Source organism: Corvus brachyrhynchos, unplaced genomic scaffold, assembly GCF_000691975.1.
Source record: "Corvus brachyrhynchos isolate BGI_N302 unplaced genomic scaffold, ASM69197v1 scaffold671, whole genome shotgun sequence".
NCBI classification, from domain to species: domain Eukaryota; kingdom Metazoa; phylum Chordata; class Aves; order Passeriformes; family Corvidae; genus Corvus; species Corvus brachyrhynchos.
Window position 1 is genome coordinate 1,864,322 of NW_008236441.1, and position 14,079 is coordinate 1,878,400.

General features: G+C 39.6%; 1 protein-coding gene across 1 annotated transcript in view; it reads left to right on the top strand.

The window, feature by feature from the left end:
* Positions 1 to 14,079, top strand: part of ERBB4 (erb-b2 receptor tyrosine kinase 4) — a 530,390-nt gene that overhangs the window by 374,320 nt on the left and 141,991 nt on the right. Inside the window, exons 12-15 of the mRNA XM_017747097.1 lie at positions 1,303 to 1,429; positions 4,236 to 4,309; positions 5,513 to 5,603; positions 7,049 to 7,248. Of these exons, the coding sequence (XP_017602586.1) occupies positions 1,303 to 1,429; positions 4,236 to 4,309; positions 5,513 to 5,603; positions 7,049 to 7,248 (492 nt within the window). The remainder of the gene's footprint in view (positions 1 to 1,302; positions 1,430 to 4,235; positions 4,310 to 5,512; positions 5,604 to 7,048; positions 7,249 to 14,079) is intronic.

Below are 14,079 nucleotides of genomic sequence, written 5' to 3' on the forward strand. Positions count from 1 at the left end.
GGTGTTATTTTGGTGTGAATTGCCCTTCATGGTGTGTTATAGAATATTAATAGCCTTTGAATACCCACAAAACTTTGAGCTATGTAGGTTGTGTGTCAAGCACATACAATAGAGTGAAAAGTTATTAAGTTTTAATGGTAATATAACCAAACAAATTACTTTTTTATTAGATACAAATGAAGGGGATTTCTCTGTTGGTTTTGGAGAAATCTGAAAGAATTCTTCATTGTGTTATTTGAATGACAAGTATCTCCTGGAGGTATTTTAGCATGTCCTTTTGTCATTCCAAAGGGGGCCATGCAAAAAGCCCTGACTTCAATGTGTGGGATGTCTCATATTTGTCCATACAACATTAGGTTTCTATTTCCCTCCTCTGTCTCTGCTTTCCCAGAACCTTCTACCTCCTTTCTCAGTGTCTACACACACTAGTGATGGTTCTGTTGCGAGGACTGAAATCTGTAGGTTACTTTGCTGTTCTAGCAAACAGTCCCTGCTTGAAGGTCTGTGGAGCAAAGCACCATAAGTTTTCCTACATGGGCCTATGCCACTTTTCAGTCCCGATGGAAGCCACATCTGGCTTAATTGTGGTAAATAACATTGTTGTTGAATAGATAGTTTTATGCAGGAAAACACAGGAATAGAGTTCCTTACTTTCTCAGGAGGAAAGCTATCACATGTTTGTAAAAGCTTCTACTGGTAGTTGCCATTAGAGGAGCCCAGTTTGGAAGACAGAATACATTACGTGGTTGAAGTCATGAGGGATTTGTTCCTGGATGCATCCTGTGTCCCAGAAAACGCAGCTCAATTACACAGAAAGGCTACACAGAGAAGTTTCCTCACTGGTTGCCAGAGTTCCTCCAGGCACCAGTAACTTGCTGGTTGAGGTGATAAATAATGAGTTATTTATACAACCATTTGAAAGGCCTTATGGCAAAGATGGTTAAGAGAAGGAGGCCTCTGGAGCCAGCAGAGTTAGAGCCCCTCAGTTTCTGCTGTGTGTAGTGCACCTAGAAATGGCATGGCTGGGCCGAGTGGGATTTTGTGTGGTGGGATTTTGAGTGGTTGATACTCACCTTTATATCCCATGTGAAATATCTTAACCTGTGTGCCAGGGTTCTGTGGCAGGTACTTTAGCTCTCTGTTTGTTTTAAATTGGCATGTGCTTCTTTTGGAATATGGGTCAAGGGTGCTGTTTTAACACCCCTCTGCTGAATGAGATGAAGACTCGTGTCTGTAAGGCCAACATGTTCTGTTCAGTAATTGTTTTCCCTAGTTCTTTATACAAGCTCCTTGTTTTGGCAGCATGTGATGGCATTGGAACAGGGAGTCTGGTGTCAGCTCAGACGGTGGATTCCAGCAACATTGACAAGTTTGTAAACTGTACCAAGATCAATGGCAACCTTATCTTCCTTGTCACTGGGATTCATGGGTAAGTGACAAAATGTTAAGATGGTAATGTCATGGTGCCAGCTGAAACCAATTGCATCCACCTCTTAATGATGGCTGCAGGCTTCTTTTATGAAATAGCAGATCCAGGATAAATTAGTTTTCTGCCTTCCATTGTGAAGAAAACTGTTTCCTTGATTCTTAAGATTCAAGCTCTAGGAAAAGAAAGGATGGATTAATTGTTTGCACTAAAAAGAGAAAAGACAAGTATGACTCTCTGGTTACTTTATGAGGCCCTCAATACTGGCTCCCAATAAAGGCTGATCAGAGAATGGAAGGGAGAAAGGGAAGTTACCTTCCATGAGTTTAAATTTTGTATGGCCAGCAGAACAATATGCAGAATATGCAGAGAGACAGCCTTGATTAACATATCTTGTCACAGTCTGGGTGGCTGTCAGTGCACACACGTGCACAAAAACGGCCCTCTTGTCAATCAGTTTTGAAGAATCTATTTAAGTTTCAGTTGCAGAGGCACACAGAATTCGCTGGTGTATAAATCCAGTATTTTGGTTTAAATTTTGCTCATTGTAATAGGTCCAGAAGAACCTCAAAGTGTCACATGGCTCTGCTCTGGCCAAATGACCCACTGAGAGGCTGGATGGAAGCCTGTTAAATAGCACAGGACAGGAAAACATCGAGTAAATGCAAGACAAGCAGCTAGAGCCCATGAGCAATTTTGTGTGGATTAATCCAGTGCATTACATGAAATTTAATTTCGTGTATAAGAGCTGCTTTTGCGGGAAAAGTTATATTAGCTCATTAAAAAATCTGTCTAAATTAAAAGAACCAAACCCAACCTTGAATAAAATTGTACTTGTCTGAAAAATATCTGAATTTGGACTATAAGCAGTAAGTTAAAATATTCTGTTCTATTTTATAGAAGAATAAGACATGTAATTTGAAACTGTGTAGCACTTTGTGTCTCATTCTTGATGAAGAAAACTCATTTCAGCAAGCCTAAAGTATGAGGGCACTGAGTTCTGCAACCCGAAATTTTTCTACAGCATGAATTACATTAGTATTTGTTAAAAGAAGAGAAGATTTGAGAATGAGTGAAAATATCTGTATTTCTGGATCAGCTTTTTTATTTAAAGTTTCAATTACATTTTGCAAACCCACAATATGAAAGGGAAATTTAAAAAATGACGCTGGCTACACAAGTAGTTTGTTACATAAATGGACAGTATAGAGAAACAACAATCTTACTTATTGCCTCTCCAACTTTTACTTAACTTTTGTTACAAATTCATTTATTCACAGTGAACTTCAGCTTTTAGAGTATGAATTTTTAGTGTTTTAGATTGTAGGGACTTAAAGTGTGGTTCTCTGGGGAATTGGAAGACTTGTGGTAGTGACAGAGAGTAATTTTGGTGAAAGATGCAGAGTATATTTTTATTGTTGTTTTCATTGGAAACCGTGCTGTTACAATTGCTCCTGTCCTATTTTTTGATCCTGTGGTTCTGTAGTCTGTCTCTTTCCTGAACACTTGAGCTTTAAGTCTTTGTGAATTTGTAATAATTTATGTAAAATATATATGTAATTATGAATTGGTTTATACACAACTATTTATAATAATTAAGATAGACATTATTCTGCAGTTTTATATGTTGATAAAACATCAGACATTTAGCTGTTTAAGGGGTTTAAGTGTATATCTGCATCTTTAAAGCTATTTTATCTTCAGAATTTAGAGGTGAAATTCAGCTACCTCATGTATATTGCGGGCAAGGGTTTTCCTTTTTTGATGGTAATGCATTTTGAATGTTTCTTTTAGGTAGTCAAAACTTATTATTTAGTGTTCTGAGAGCCCCAAATTGTTAAAATAACATGTGTTTGATGCCTCTGTGGTCCACTGGGCTTTTTTGTTAAGGTTCTAGAACTCATTTTGTTGCTGCTGGGCTGGAGTCACCTCAGGGTGGTTAGAGGTGACCCCATCAGTCTGTCACCTCATAGACTTGTGAGGCCTGTCCCCAAAGACAGCCAGGTGGATCACCTGCATGTTTCAGTTCCAAGAATGATGTGTCCTGGAAAGGAGAAGGAGGAGAGGAGGAAACACACGCTCCATATTTATTGAGGATGTTTCCTACTCTCACAAAACCCACAAAAATACCATGACATGCCATTGCAGAGGAATTTTTGTTTGGTTTAAGCTTCTGGTTTACTTCTTTAAATAGGGGAGGAAAGTAACATTTACTAAATGATGGCATTCTCAAAATCGAGGTCAGCTTCATCTTTTTGTACTATAGCATATCTAGCTTTAAAATTTTAAGGTTTGGAGGTTATTTCATTTCTCATTGCCAGACTTGCTTGGCAAGGATCTGTACTTTTAGAGGTTCCTTGTTCAACACCTTCTATAAAGTGTGCTCTTTAAATGCCATGTGTCAGGAACTGCTGGCATGCTCTTAGCTTTGTTTTGCTTGTAGGTTGTCACTCCTTTCAGGAGCAGCTTTGTTAGTCCTGGTATACAGCATCACAGCTGTATCATTCCTGGGAAAAACACTGAAAATTCATCTTTCCTTTAGGAAGGTCACTCATGTTTAGAATTCCTTAATTTTCCATAGCATAAATATTTGCTAAAACATGAATGAGTTTTGAACCTTTATGTTCCTTCAAAATGATGTGGGAGAAGTTAGACACAAATCTGCAGGAACAACAAGTTGAAGAAGCCTGGTGCATATCCTCATAACAGCAGTGTTCAGCACCTTAAAGCTGTTTCCTACATGGTATGGCTTTGAGAACCTGATCTTTTCTTATTTAGAGTGTCACATGACATGTTTTTAATCTTTCAGAGACCCGTATCACACGATCGCTGCCATCAATCCAGAGAAATTAAATATCTTCCAAACAGTGAGAGAGATAACAGGTAACACACTTTTGATCTCCTATAATCTGCATTATTTAATTAATTAATTCTCATTTTGCATTTATAGTTGTCATGTGTTGGGTTTTCTGAAGAACACAAGGTACTTGTTTTCATTAAGCTCATCACGCTGTAATTTTTATAAAAGTTTAGTGCAGAAAATTTCAGTATCAGTTGATTTTCACAAATGTGTTGTCCTTTGCTCATGAACACAGGATGCCCATTATGGCAGATGTTAAGTGGACAAGGGATCTTGGTCCCATGTTAGCAAAGTAGGACAGGTGCTGCAAGGGAGGGAAATGTGAGGGAAGTGGTGCTGAAATGTGGGAAAGCATTTTCTTCACCTGAAAGCATTTGAAAGTTCCAGTCTGCTTTTCCAGCTCCTTCCCTTTGTCTAACGGAAGATGCTGCTGCAAGTTAGCTTTTGTAATTTAAAGACAGATATATAATGTGTGGGGTGGTAGTAAGTCCCATTTTTTGTGACTTTTTAATGAGGTCATAGAACTGGAACTCAGTACTTTTGTTTTCTTGCATCTTGCTTCTTGTTTCACCATGCGGGGTACAGGGAGGAAGATACTACAGCTCTGAGTTCTCATTTGATTTCTGATTATGTATAGGTAGGAAAATGCAAAAAGATTGTTCAATTTCATGCACAAAAAAAAACCCCAAAAACCTTTGGGCACCACAGCTTGTTTGTAGCTGGGTGGAGCTCAGCATGCTTCACCTCTCAAAAGTTTTTAATTTCAGCAAACCCATGGGATTAAAAATGAAAGTAAACTCTTAATCCCTTCCTAATTAATGTCAAAGATCATCTGGCACCTGGGTGAACACTATTTGCCATTCCTAAACACATTAATTGACAGTCTCAGCCCTGCTACAGAAGTGGAATTACCCCTTTGCTTAACTAAGTGTACTGCATTTCAGCCCAGTGCTGAGTCAAAAGCATGGGGAACTGCCCTCTCTGGGTGTCTGTGCAGCTCAAAACAACTTGTGCAGAGAGTGAACAGTCCTCACCTCGGAAATCAGAGTGAGTTCTCCTTCACTTTCTTGGAGGAGATGGTGGTGAGCAGCCTGAGTGTCTGCAGCTTTCCTTATTTATTTCTTTTCCTCAAGCTGGCACTGTCTTTCCTTTATAGGCTAAGCCTGTCCTAACTCACACGTGGCTGAAATAATTGGCATTCATGTGTTTGCCTTTTCCTCCTTCAGGGTATTTGAACATACAGTCATGGCCTGAGAATATGACGGACTTCAGAGTGTTTTCTAACTTGGTTACCATTGGTGGGAGAGCTCTCTATAGGTAAGATACTACTTCTCTGTTGGTGGAATAATTTTTTATTAGTGTTCTGTGATTCTTTGTTCAGTAGCAGAGAATGCAACATCCTTTGGGAAGGACATTGTAAATTAATATATTTTTTCCTCTGTTACCAAGATGTTCATTACCAGGATCTTTGCTAATCAGTTGTTTATAACGGGTAATACCTTCTCAACGTAATTATTCTTTTAAAAAAAGTCGTGGTTCATGGCTGTAGCTACTACCTCATTGCCTGGAACTTACATTTATGGTTTAAAATACCTTGTGAAGAAACATAGTTTAAAAGGAATGAATAGTAGAACTTAGCCTCATTATTAGGGGTTTGTATGGTTGTGATTAGACGTGCGGGCTCCAATGCCCAGACAACAATGTGGTTTTAAGAAGAGATAAAAGGTCATGGAAATCACTGAGGCACACTGCAGGTGAGCTCTGTAGTGCCATTTTTACCAGAGATGTTTCTGTGTCAAAACTCAGATGGAGAAATTGGCTTGAAGATAAGAAAACATGGTGAAAAATGCTGGGGGAAGCACAAGGAGGTACCTGAGCAATTTATACAGCAACCCCTGGATCCCCACTTTGCAGATGGAGTCAGTCAGGCATGGGATTCTGCTGGCATCTTAAACAGCAACCCGAGCAGAATATGAATAGCAGTGAAACCTTGAGGTTGAATTACAGCCCAGCATTCTGTTCCAAGGCAGCAATTTTTATTTGGAACAGCTGGAAAACAATTATCGTCATTAAAATACAATAACTTAAAGGATGCCCAGAAACTGGATATTGTCTTCACTAATCTTCAGTCATAAAATATGTGCAGTCATTTTCATGTTGCACAGACAATCATTTACTGTTCCTTTGATGAAGAGCGGCGATAACCACATATTGCAACAAAAGAAAAATGAAATGTAGAAAGTGGGCTGGAAAAAATTCCATGAAAATAACAATTTCTTCCTGTATTACTTGAAATGACATTAATTTGATGCCTGGCAGAAGATGTTTTAATACATTTTGCATGATTTTTGTCATTTTCTTCTTAGCATATAAGCTATCATGGTATTAATGCTGTTGAAAGAAAAACCTGAATTTTATTCAGTTTTCCTAACAGCACATTATCTCAAAAAATCTATTAATGGATGAAATGAAACTGGTTGAGGAGTTCTGCTGGTCTGCTTGGCCTAGTGCTATGAGCATCACGCCTTGTGGTATCTCGCTCCTGACAGGACTCATAATTTTCTAGGCAGTAGAACTGGATGTTGACTCAGAAAATATTTGTGTTACCACAAAATAAAAATTTTCTGAACAATTCTTAGTTTTTCCAGAAAGGTCATCTTGACGTTTGGAACTAATTCCAGTGGGCAGTTCCCTACCAGATATAATAAGTTGTGCCTTCTGAAGCTAATTCCTATTCTCTCCTACTTTTGTTCTCATCCCAGTGGCCTTTCCTTGCTCATCCTAAAGCAACAAGGCATCACCTCCCTGCAGTTCCAGTCCTTGAAGCAAATCAGTGCTGGCAACATCTACATCACAGACAACAGCAATTTGTGCTACTACCACACTGTCAACTGGACAAGCCTCTTCAGCACCCCCAGCCAAAAGACAGTGATCCACCGGAACAAAAGGGCAGAGAACTGCAGTAAGTACCTGCTGCTCACTGCCACAAACTCAGCTGGGGGCTCGTGGAACTCCATGGACAGCAGGGAAACTGTGGTCATTCCAGGGATTTGGCCCAGTCTGAGCAGGAAAATGAAATGTTTTAAGGTGTGAACAAAGGAGAGGGAGCAGAGAGAGCGCACTACTTACTTACCTTGTTGGGAATGTTCCAGTTTCACAAATGTGAATTCCAAAGGCTGTGAATGGAGTGTTCATGACTTTACAGCCCTTTCCTTATGGAGTGGGATTAGCATCTTCTGCTTCCCCTACCCTAAGGGGCCCTATCTTAATCCAGAAAGGTCACTTTCAGGACTGTTTTAGGTCACCAAGTTCTCCCTTTCCTTATTTGACCTATCTGATAAAAAATACTACTACAGGAAAGCTTACATGCCAGTACCTAGGCTGAGATCATAGTACTGAAAAGCCAAGAAAGCTCTGTAGCAGATAAAATAACTTGTTTATATAGAAATCAGGCATCAAATTGCATTAATACAGGCATACTGTAGCATCAAGGCAGTTCATTTTGAGCATCTGTTAGACTGCTTGCAAGAGAGGAGATTCATTAAATTGCTGTATGTTTAAGTGATATTGCTGGAGTTTGTGCTCTGACCAGCCAAGAATATTTGCTTTGGGTTTTTTCAAGCTGTGGTCCTATTTTTGACTTGCACTTTAGTTCTTTCTTTCTGTTAGTTTGGGGGGTTTTTTTGTTTGTTATTTTTTGAGGGGTTTTGTTTCTTTTTTTTTTCTTCTCCCCTCCCTTTGAAGTGCTGTTTGGCTCTGTTTTGAGAGTGTGAATGGCTGTGCTCATCACTGTAGTGTAAGTGTACCTTCAGTGTTAGGTGAAATACAGCTGGAGCTTTGTCTCTGCTGCTCAGTTACTTTTCTAATCTCTCCTACCATGGAAGAGCGACAGGAAGAACAAAGTCTTGCTTGGTCGATCTCCACGTGGTTTTGTTGTGTGGCACTTTAATTATTGTTGTTATTATTAATTTTATTAGTCTATTTCTTTACATGCAAGTTAAATAATTGAAGGTTAAGGAAATGCTATTTTCTGTCACTGCAGGCAGTTTTTACTGTGACTGTGCCCAAGGGTGTAGAGGGAAAGGGTTCTTTCTTAACTCCCAGCAGAGCAGTGCCCACTTTCAAGCTGCACCATATTTTATCCTCCGGCACAAACTTTGTGTTACACATGGCAGAAGGATGTGCTGAACAGAACTTTTTGGGACAGATATTTTTTGTGTATTTTGCAAAAGATGTCCTTGGTGTTGGCTGTGAAACCATAAATTAGACCATGATATTTTGGAGAAGGTTACGTGGGATCAGCACAGAAGGAGGAGAGATGCGGTGGCTGCTGCTTCTGCTGTGGGGAGGAGGGGCCCAGGGTGTTGGACATCCTCGTGCCCTGGTGTCCTTGCTTCTGTCACCCAGCCAGGAGGTTACACAGCCTGGGTGGAAGAATCCAGTGGCTGGCTGAAAGAGTAGCAGAGCGTGCTTCATCCTCCAGAGACAACTGAATATGTGGTGGGAATGTCATGTGGGAACAAAGCTTGGATGAACAGTCCAAAAATAGTCCTGAATTGTGGAGTTAACCAGCTGCAGGACAAAGAAGACTGCACAGTTTCTGTTTTCAACACACCAACTTTACCCAGTTCATCAGCTCTAGTTGCTCAACATCCATGAGCTTTGTATCATTTTCTTAACAGCTTCTGTTCTCCTGGTTTTCCTTCTTTCCATCTCAAGGCTTTTCCTTTGCTTTTAATTCTTGTGAGGGTGAAGAGTATTTGAACACTTCCAGCGTGCAGTCTGTTTTTCTTCTGCCCCCACATAGAAAGCCAGCTATAAAAATAGAGTATTGATTGGAAAATAGAGGTGCTGCCAAGAAGGAGAATTGTATCTGCCCAGGGGTGTGGCACTGCTCTTTGCTTTCCCCTGCAGTGTAACAGGATCATGTGGTGAGGAACCACCTAGTTCTGCGCTACTGCTGTAGTAACAACTGTATTTTGTATGGCATGAAGAAAGAATTAGCCCTTTGAAGATTTCCCATATGGAATTTTTGGGCTGACAGAACAGAAGAATGAAGAAGCTCAAAGTTTTGTTGACCATGCAAGAGTCACTAAGGTTATATTCCCAGATTCTAGTTGGTCTCACCTTGCCAGGAGTTGCGTGAACTTGTGAACTGTCCAGAGAGCACAGGTTTCTTCACTACCACATGAAAAAAACCTGCTTACCAAGGGAGAAAAATCATGGTCTTGGGGCTCTGATGTTTTCTCATGTCACATTGGCTCTAGCTGTCTGATTATCATGCAGCATTTAATGAAAGAATAATCAACTTTCCTTCATTCCTAGGCATTTAATATAAAAAGAAACTACACAGTAATGAGGTGGAACACAGGCCTCATGTCTCACACAGTAATGACTCCTCCTTGCTTCAAGCTTTCTATAACTTCCCATATGTTAGGAGACAATGGGAAATTACTCAGGTGAATTTTGTAAGGTGCTTTTTCCCTTCGTGTAGTAGTGTCCCAGTTGTTTCACTGTTTTTGACAGCTTCAGGACATAGCTGAACACAGCAGTTTGGAACATATTCTTGCATTATTTGTCAAGGCTCCTTTGTCAAATACCTCTTTGCCCTTTCCTGGGATCACTCAGTTTGAGTCCCTTTGAAGCTGCCACAGCTGCTGAAACATGGGCTTCCAGAGCAAATGGAAGCTGGGATGTGCTGTCGTATCATCCTCTCACATGGAATGTCTTGTCACTACATTTGCACACAAAGGGAAAATGTAAACTTTATTTCACCTCTAGCTTGGTGAGGATTTATTATAATAGATACTCATCATTTTCCCGGAAGAAAAATACTCCTAAAGACATTTTAGGAGATTTAACACCACAGGAATCTTAAAGAGGAAAACAAATCTCATTTGTTTCCTTTTAAGAAGTCACAATGTAAGCTCCAGTACCAAGGGGCTGGTCTTAAAAATGGATTCTAACCCGTGTTCATTAAATGCACTGTGTATAATGAACATGGGCCAGGGGCCAAGTAGCTTCAATTGGGAGGCAGTGCAATCCTAATAGGAACAGTGGCTTCTTCTCTCTGAGTGGAAGGCAGTGCAGTTCCAAGAGGAACAGTGGTTTCCTCTCTTTGCACATCTGAGTGAGTGAATTGATTAATTTTTTGTGGCCTTTTGAGAGTCAGCATTAGCTGAGAAGAGCTTTGCTGCTGCTTCAGCTCTGCCTGTCAGCCGGCACCTCTCTGGGGTTAAATGGGTTCTGCTGAAGGTTGGATGTCTCATTAAACTCTGCAGGATCACTTGGAGTAAGGCAGCACTGGCCCATGGAGCCAGATGCAGTTCTCCAGCACCCTTTGGATCATCTGTCATTTCCAGGATAGGCCAAGAGACCGGGGTTTAGGAGAGTTTTCCCTGACGGTGTGGGATCTGAGGGCAAGCATCTGGGGTTTCCATTTCTGCCTTTCCCCTATTTCGCTTGTTCTGGACACTGATCCTGCAGATGTTTGGGCACATGCCCACACCTCTTGAATGCCAAATGAGCCTCATCAAAATGGGGAAGGAGATGTGTAAGTAAATATTTGGAGGATCAGAATCCATGCTCTGTGACAGAAATACTGTCTGTTTGCTTGCATGGTAACCAGCAGGCTGTGACTTGTTAATAAAAATATCCACCAAAGAGTTTTTTTCACATGGTTTTCAGTCAAGAAACCAGTCTAAACAATGTTAATTATTACAGCTACTCTCAGGTATTTATTATTACTTCTTTGTATATTTTGAGCCACTTATTAGCATGGGATTTTTTTCCTTTCTACCCAGTGGTTGTTAATGGCTTAAAGCAAATACAGCAAACCTTTTCTGTCAATGTGTAGCTTTTCTGAAAACTCATGTAAGAGCTTCTGAGATCTTCTAGTCACCATTGTATTTAAGTGACTTTTATCATCTATCACAAGGTGATGATATCTTTTCCATGCCATCTAATGCTGTGTTCAGCTGACTCTACATCAGTGAGGAAATACTGAAAAGTTGCAGGGGGAGTAAAGTTCATGTGGAAAAGTTTGGTCTGTGTTAGTGCTTCATCTTTGAGATAACACTGGCACAACAGAGTTTGGCAAAAACTCTGGGTTGTTTTTTTTTTCAGTGGAGAAGACAAAGACAACAGATGTCAGCCAGTGGAAAATGCCTCAAAATATTCCAGCGTGCAAAATGTACTTTAAACTCCTCATACCCTCAATTATTTCATCTTGCTGTTTACACCACTTCTTAACAATATTAAAATAGTCCCCAAATTTTTCACTGCCTCCCTGATGGTTTTTTAAAATAGGTTAAAAGCCTACGGCTTTTTGTAGAATGCTGAAAATACAGGAGCAAAATATATGTGTGCTTTTAATTAAAAAAAAAAAAGAAATCCATAAACCCCCAGGATGCTCTAGGTCTTTGTGTTGTTTTCCTAAGATGGTGCCATGCAGGGCCAGAAAGGGGGTGTACATGGAAGGAATGTGGCTTCTCCCTTCCCCTACACACTTTCAGGGATAGAAATGTCAGTATCCAAGCTCGTATGCACAGGGAATGGAAGAAATCACCAAGGCAAGGGTAGGTAGATTTTACCCTTGCTCCATGCTGAAGTGAAAAGTCTGTCTTTTTCTTTCCAACATGGTTTTCTTTTTATGGAACAGTCAGAGGTGACTCATGTGAAATATGAGTGCACACAAAATAAATGCAGAAAAAAAAGTTCTTTTATCCAAAGTGACTTAAACAATTCTCTCAGCTTTAGTGACACCTGCAGTGTAAGGTGAAACCCTTCTAGGCAAAGGTTGTTACAGACGTGATTATTATGAATGATATCAATCTAGCCACCAATTAATAACGAATAAATGATTATGTTCATTATTGGGCGTGATGTAAAGCTAATTGAAGTTTGCAGGAGTTTTTCTATTCAGTGTATGGAGCTTTGGATCAGGCCCAGAAGTGTATAGCCAAATAACAATAATTCTTCTTTTTTTAGTAGCTAATTTTCTTGTGTTCTATTTAGGCTGGGGAAAAACCATGAACCTTCTGCTTGTAACCTGTGTGACCCCATTCATAAAGAATGAGCCCTTCTTCTAAAACCCCTGACAGAACCCAGTTCCTGTCAAGAGCATTATTCTTATTTCCTTCCACATAAGGCCATGTGATGTGCTGGAGCTGCAGAACATGCTCAGCCCATGGAAATGCCAAATAATGTGTCAAAAATTGAAACATTTCTTTAGCCATCCCCACAATTAAAGAAGAGAAAGGCGAGAGAAATGAGTTTATATAAGCTGTCAAAACAACCACTCCCTCCTTGCCAAGATTCATTCATGAAAACACTTCAGGAGGAAATCCTAATTTTTTTGTTTCTGTTGCTTTTTTCATAAGGCTACAGGCACTGTGTTGGCTACATTTCAATAGGGTAATCATGATTTTCTTTATTGAAAAGCTCTCTTTTTATTTGTATACAGTCACTGACTGTATTTTCTGAGCTATCTTGTAATAATATCCCTTGTTATTTGGAGGGATATTTTAGTGAAACCCTCTATGTGTGCACATAAATTCTGATCCCAGAGTAGTTTGATGGGTGAGAAAAATGAAAAGAAAGGAAATCACTAGTAGTAAACCACAATTTCAAGTTAAAAAAGAAGGTGAGAAAGCAAACAGGAAACTGCCTTTCTGTTTTGAGTGTGGAAAACAAAGTCAGAAGAGTTAGCAATATCCTTAAAATTAAAAATGAGAAACAAAGCCATCTCCAAACCAGGTAAAGATTTTCTTTGTTGTGTGACAAAGATTTAAAATGATTCATTGATTACAAAACAAAAACCATATGAAACTATAAAAGGTCTTTGTATTTGTAACTAGGGTAGTTTCTGGGTTTGTGGGTTTTGCTTTTGTTCTTATTTGTAAGTGCAGGCAGTGGAAGTATAGTGGAACTACTGACATCTGATAGTTATAAAAAAGTCACTATGCTTAAAAGAAAGTCAGGTTAGGACAGTAATGAGAAGCTGAATTTTGTGTCTCTGCTCATCCTGGCTGTGCTGGTGTGGCTCATTTGACTGCAGCAGCAGAACTCAGGGAAGGAGGACAAGGCATCTGTCTGAAATGGCCTCCTGAGTCCCTCTTGCTGTGCTGAAATCTGTGATAATTAATACACTTTAAAGCATATTGAGCACCTGGAATGTAACGTAATAATTTTTTATTTGGCTGTACCTGATTTGAGCTTTGAGGCAAAAGAAAAACCAAAAAGATACTTCTAAATACCTTTTGGATGTTGGCATTAAAAAAGTCTATGTGATATAAAAAGAAAAGAAACTAAATCCCAACCTTGATAAAACATGTGCACGCTTCTCATGCCTGAGGTTTTTTGTGGTGTATTGAATAAGATAGTGTTGGAGGGGGTGGTAGAATTCAACCAGCACAACTCCATTTATTATTCCTCCTAAGTTGTTTCCAATGGTTTAAAAAGCAAACAAGTGTCTGTATTGTTGCCATCTCTGACATTTCAGGTCCTTGCTGGGTTTAATTTACTCAGCCCAGTGTGTAATCCATTTGTGTAAAACACTGCATTGTGCAAAAATAAATTCAAATTAATTCTGTCCTTTCACATGCCAGGGTTAGGCTGAAAGTGCACCCAGATTTTCTTCAGATGCTGGAGAGATAATATGTTTCCTTTTGCTCTTTGCTCATTTTCTCCATCTGTCACATCATCTAGATATTTACATAGAGAATGATTTACATAAAATAAAAATACAGACTTACACTCTTTGAAACAAACTTTCCCTCTAACCCTTAGTTCA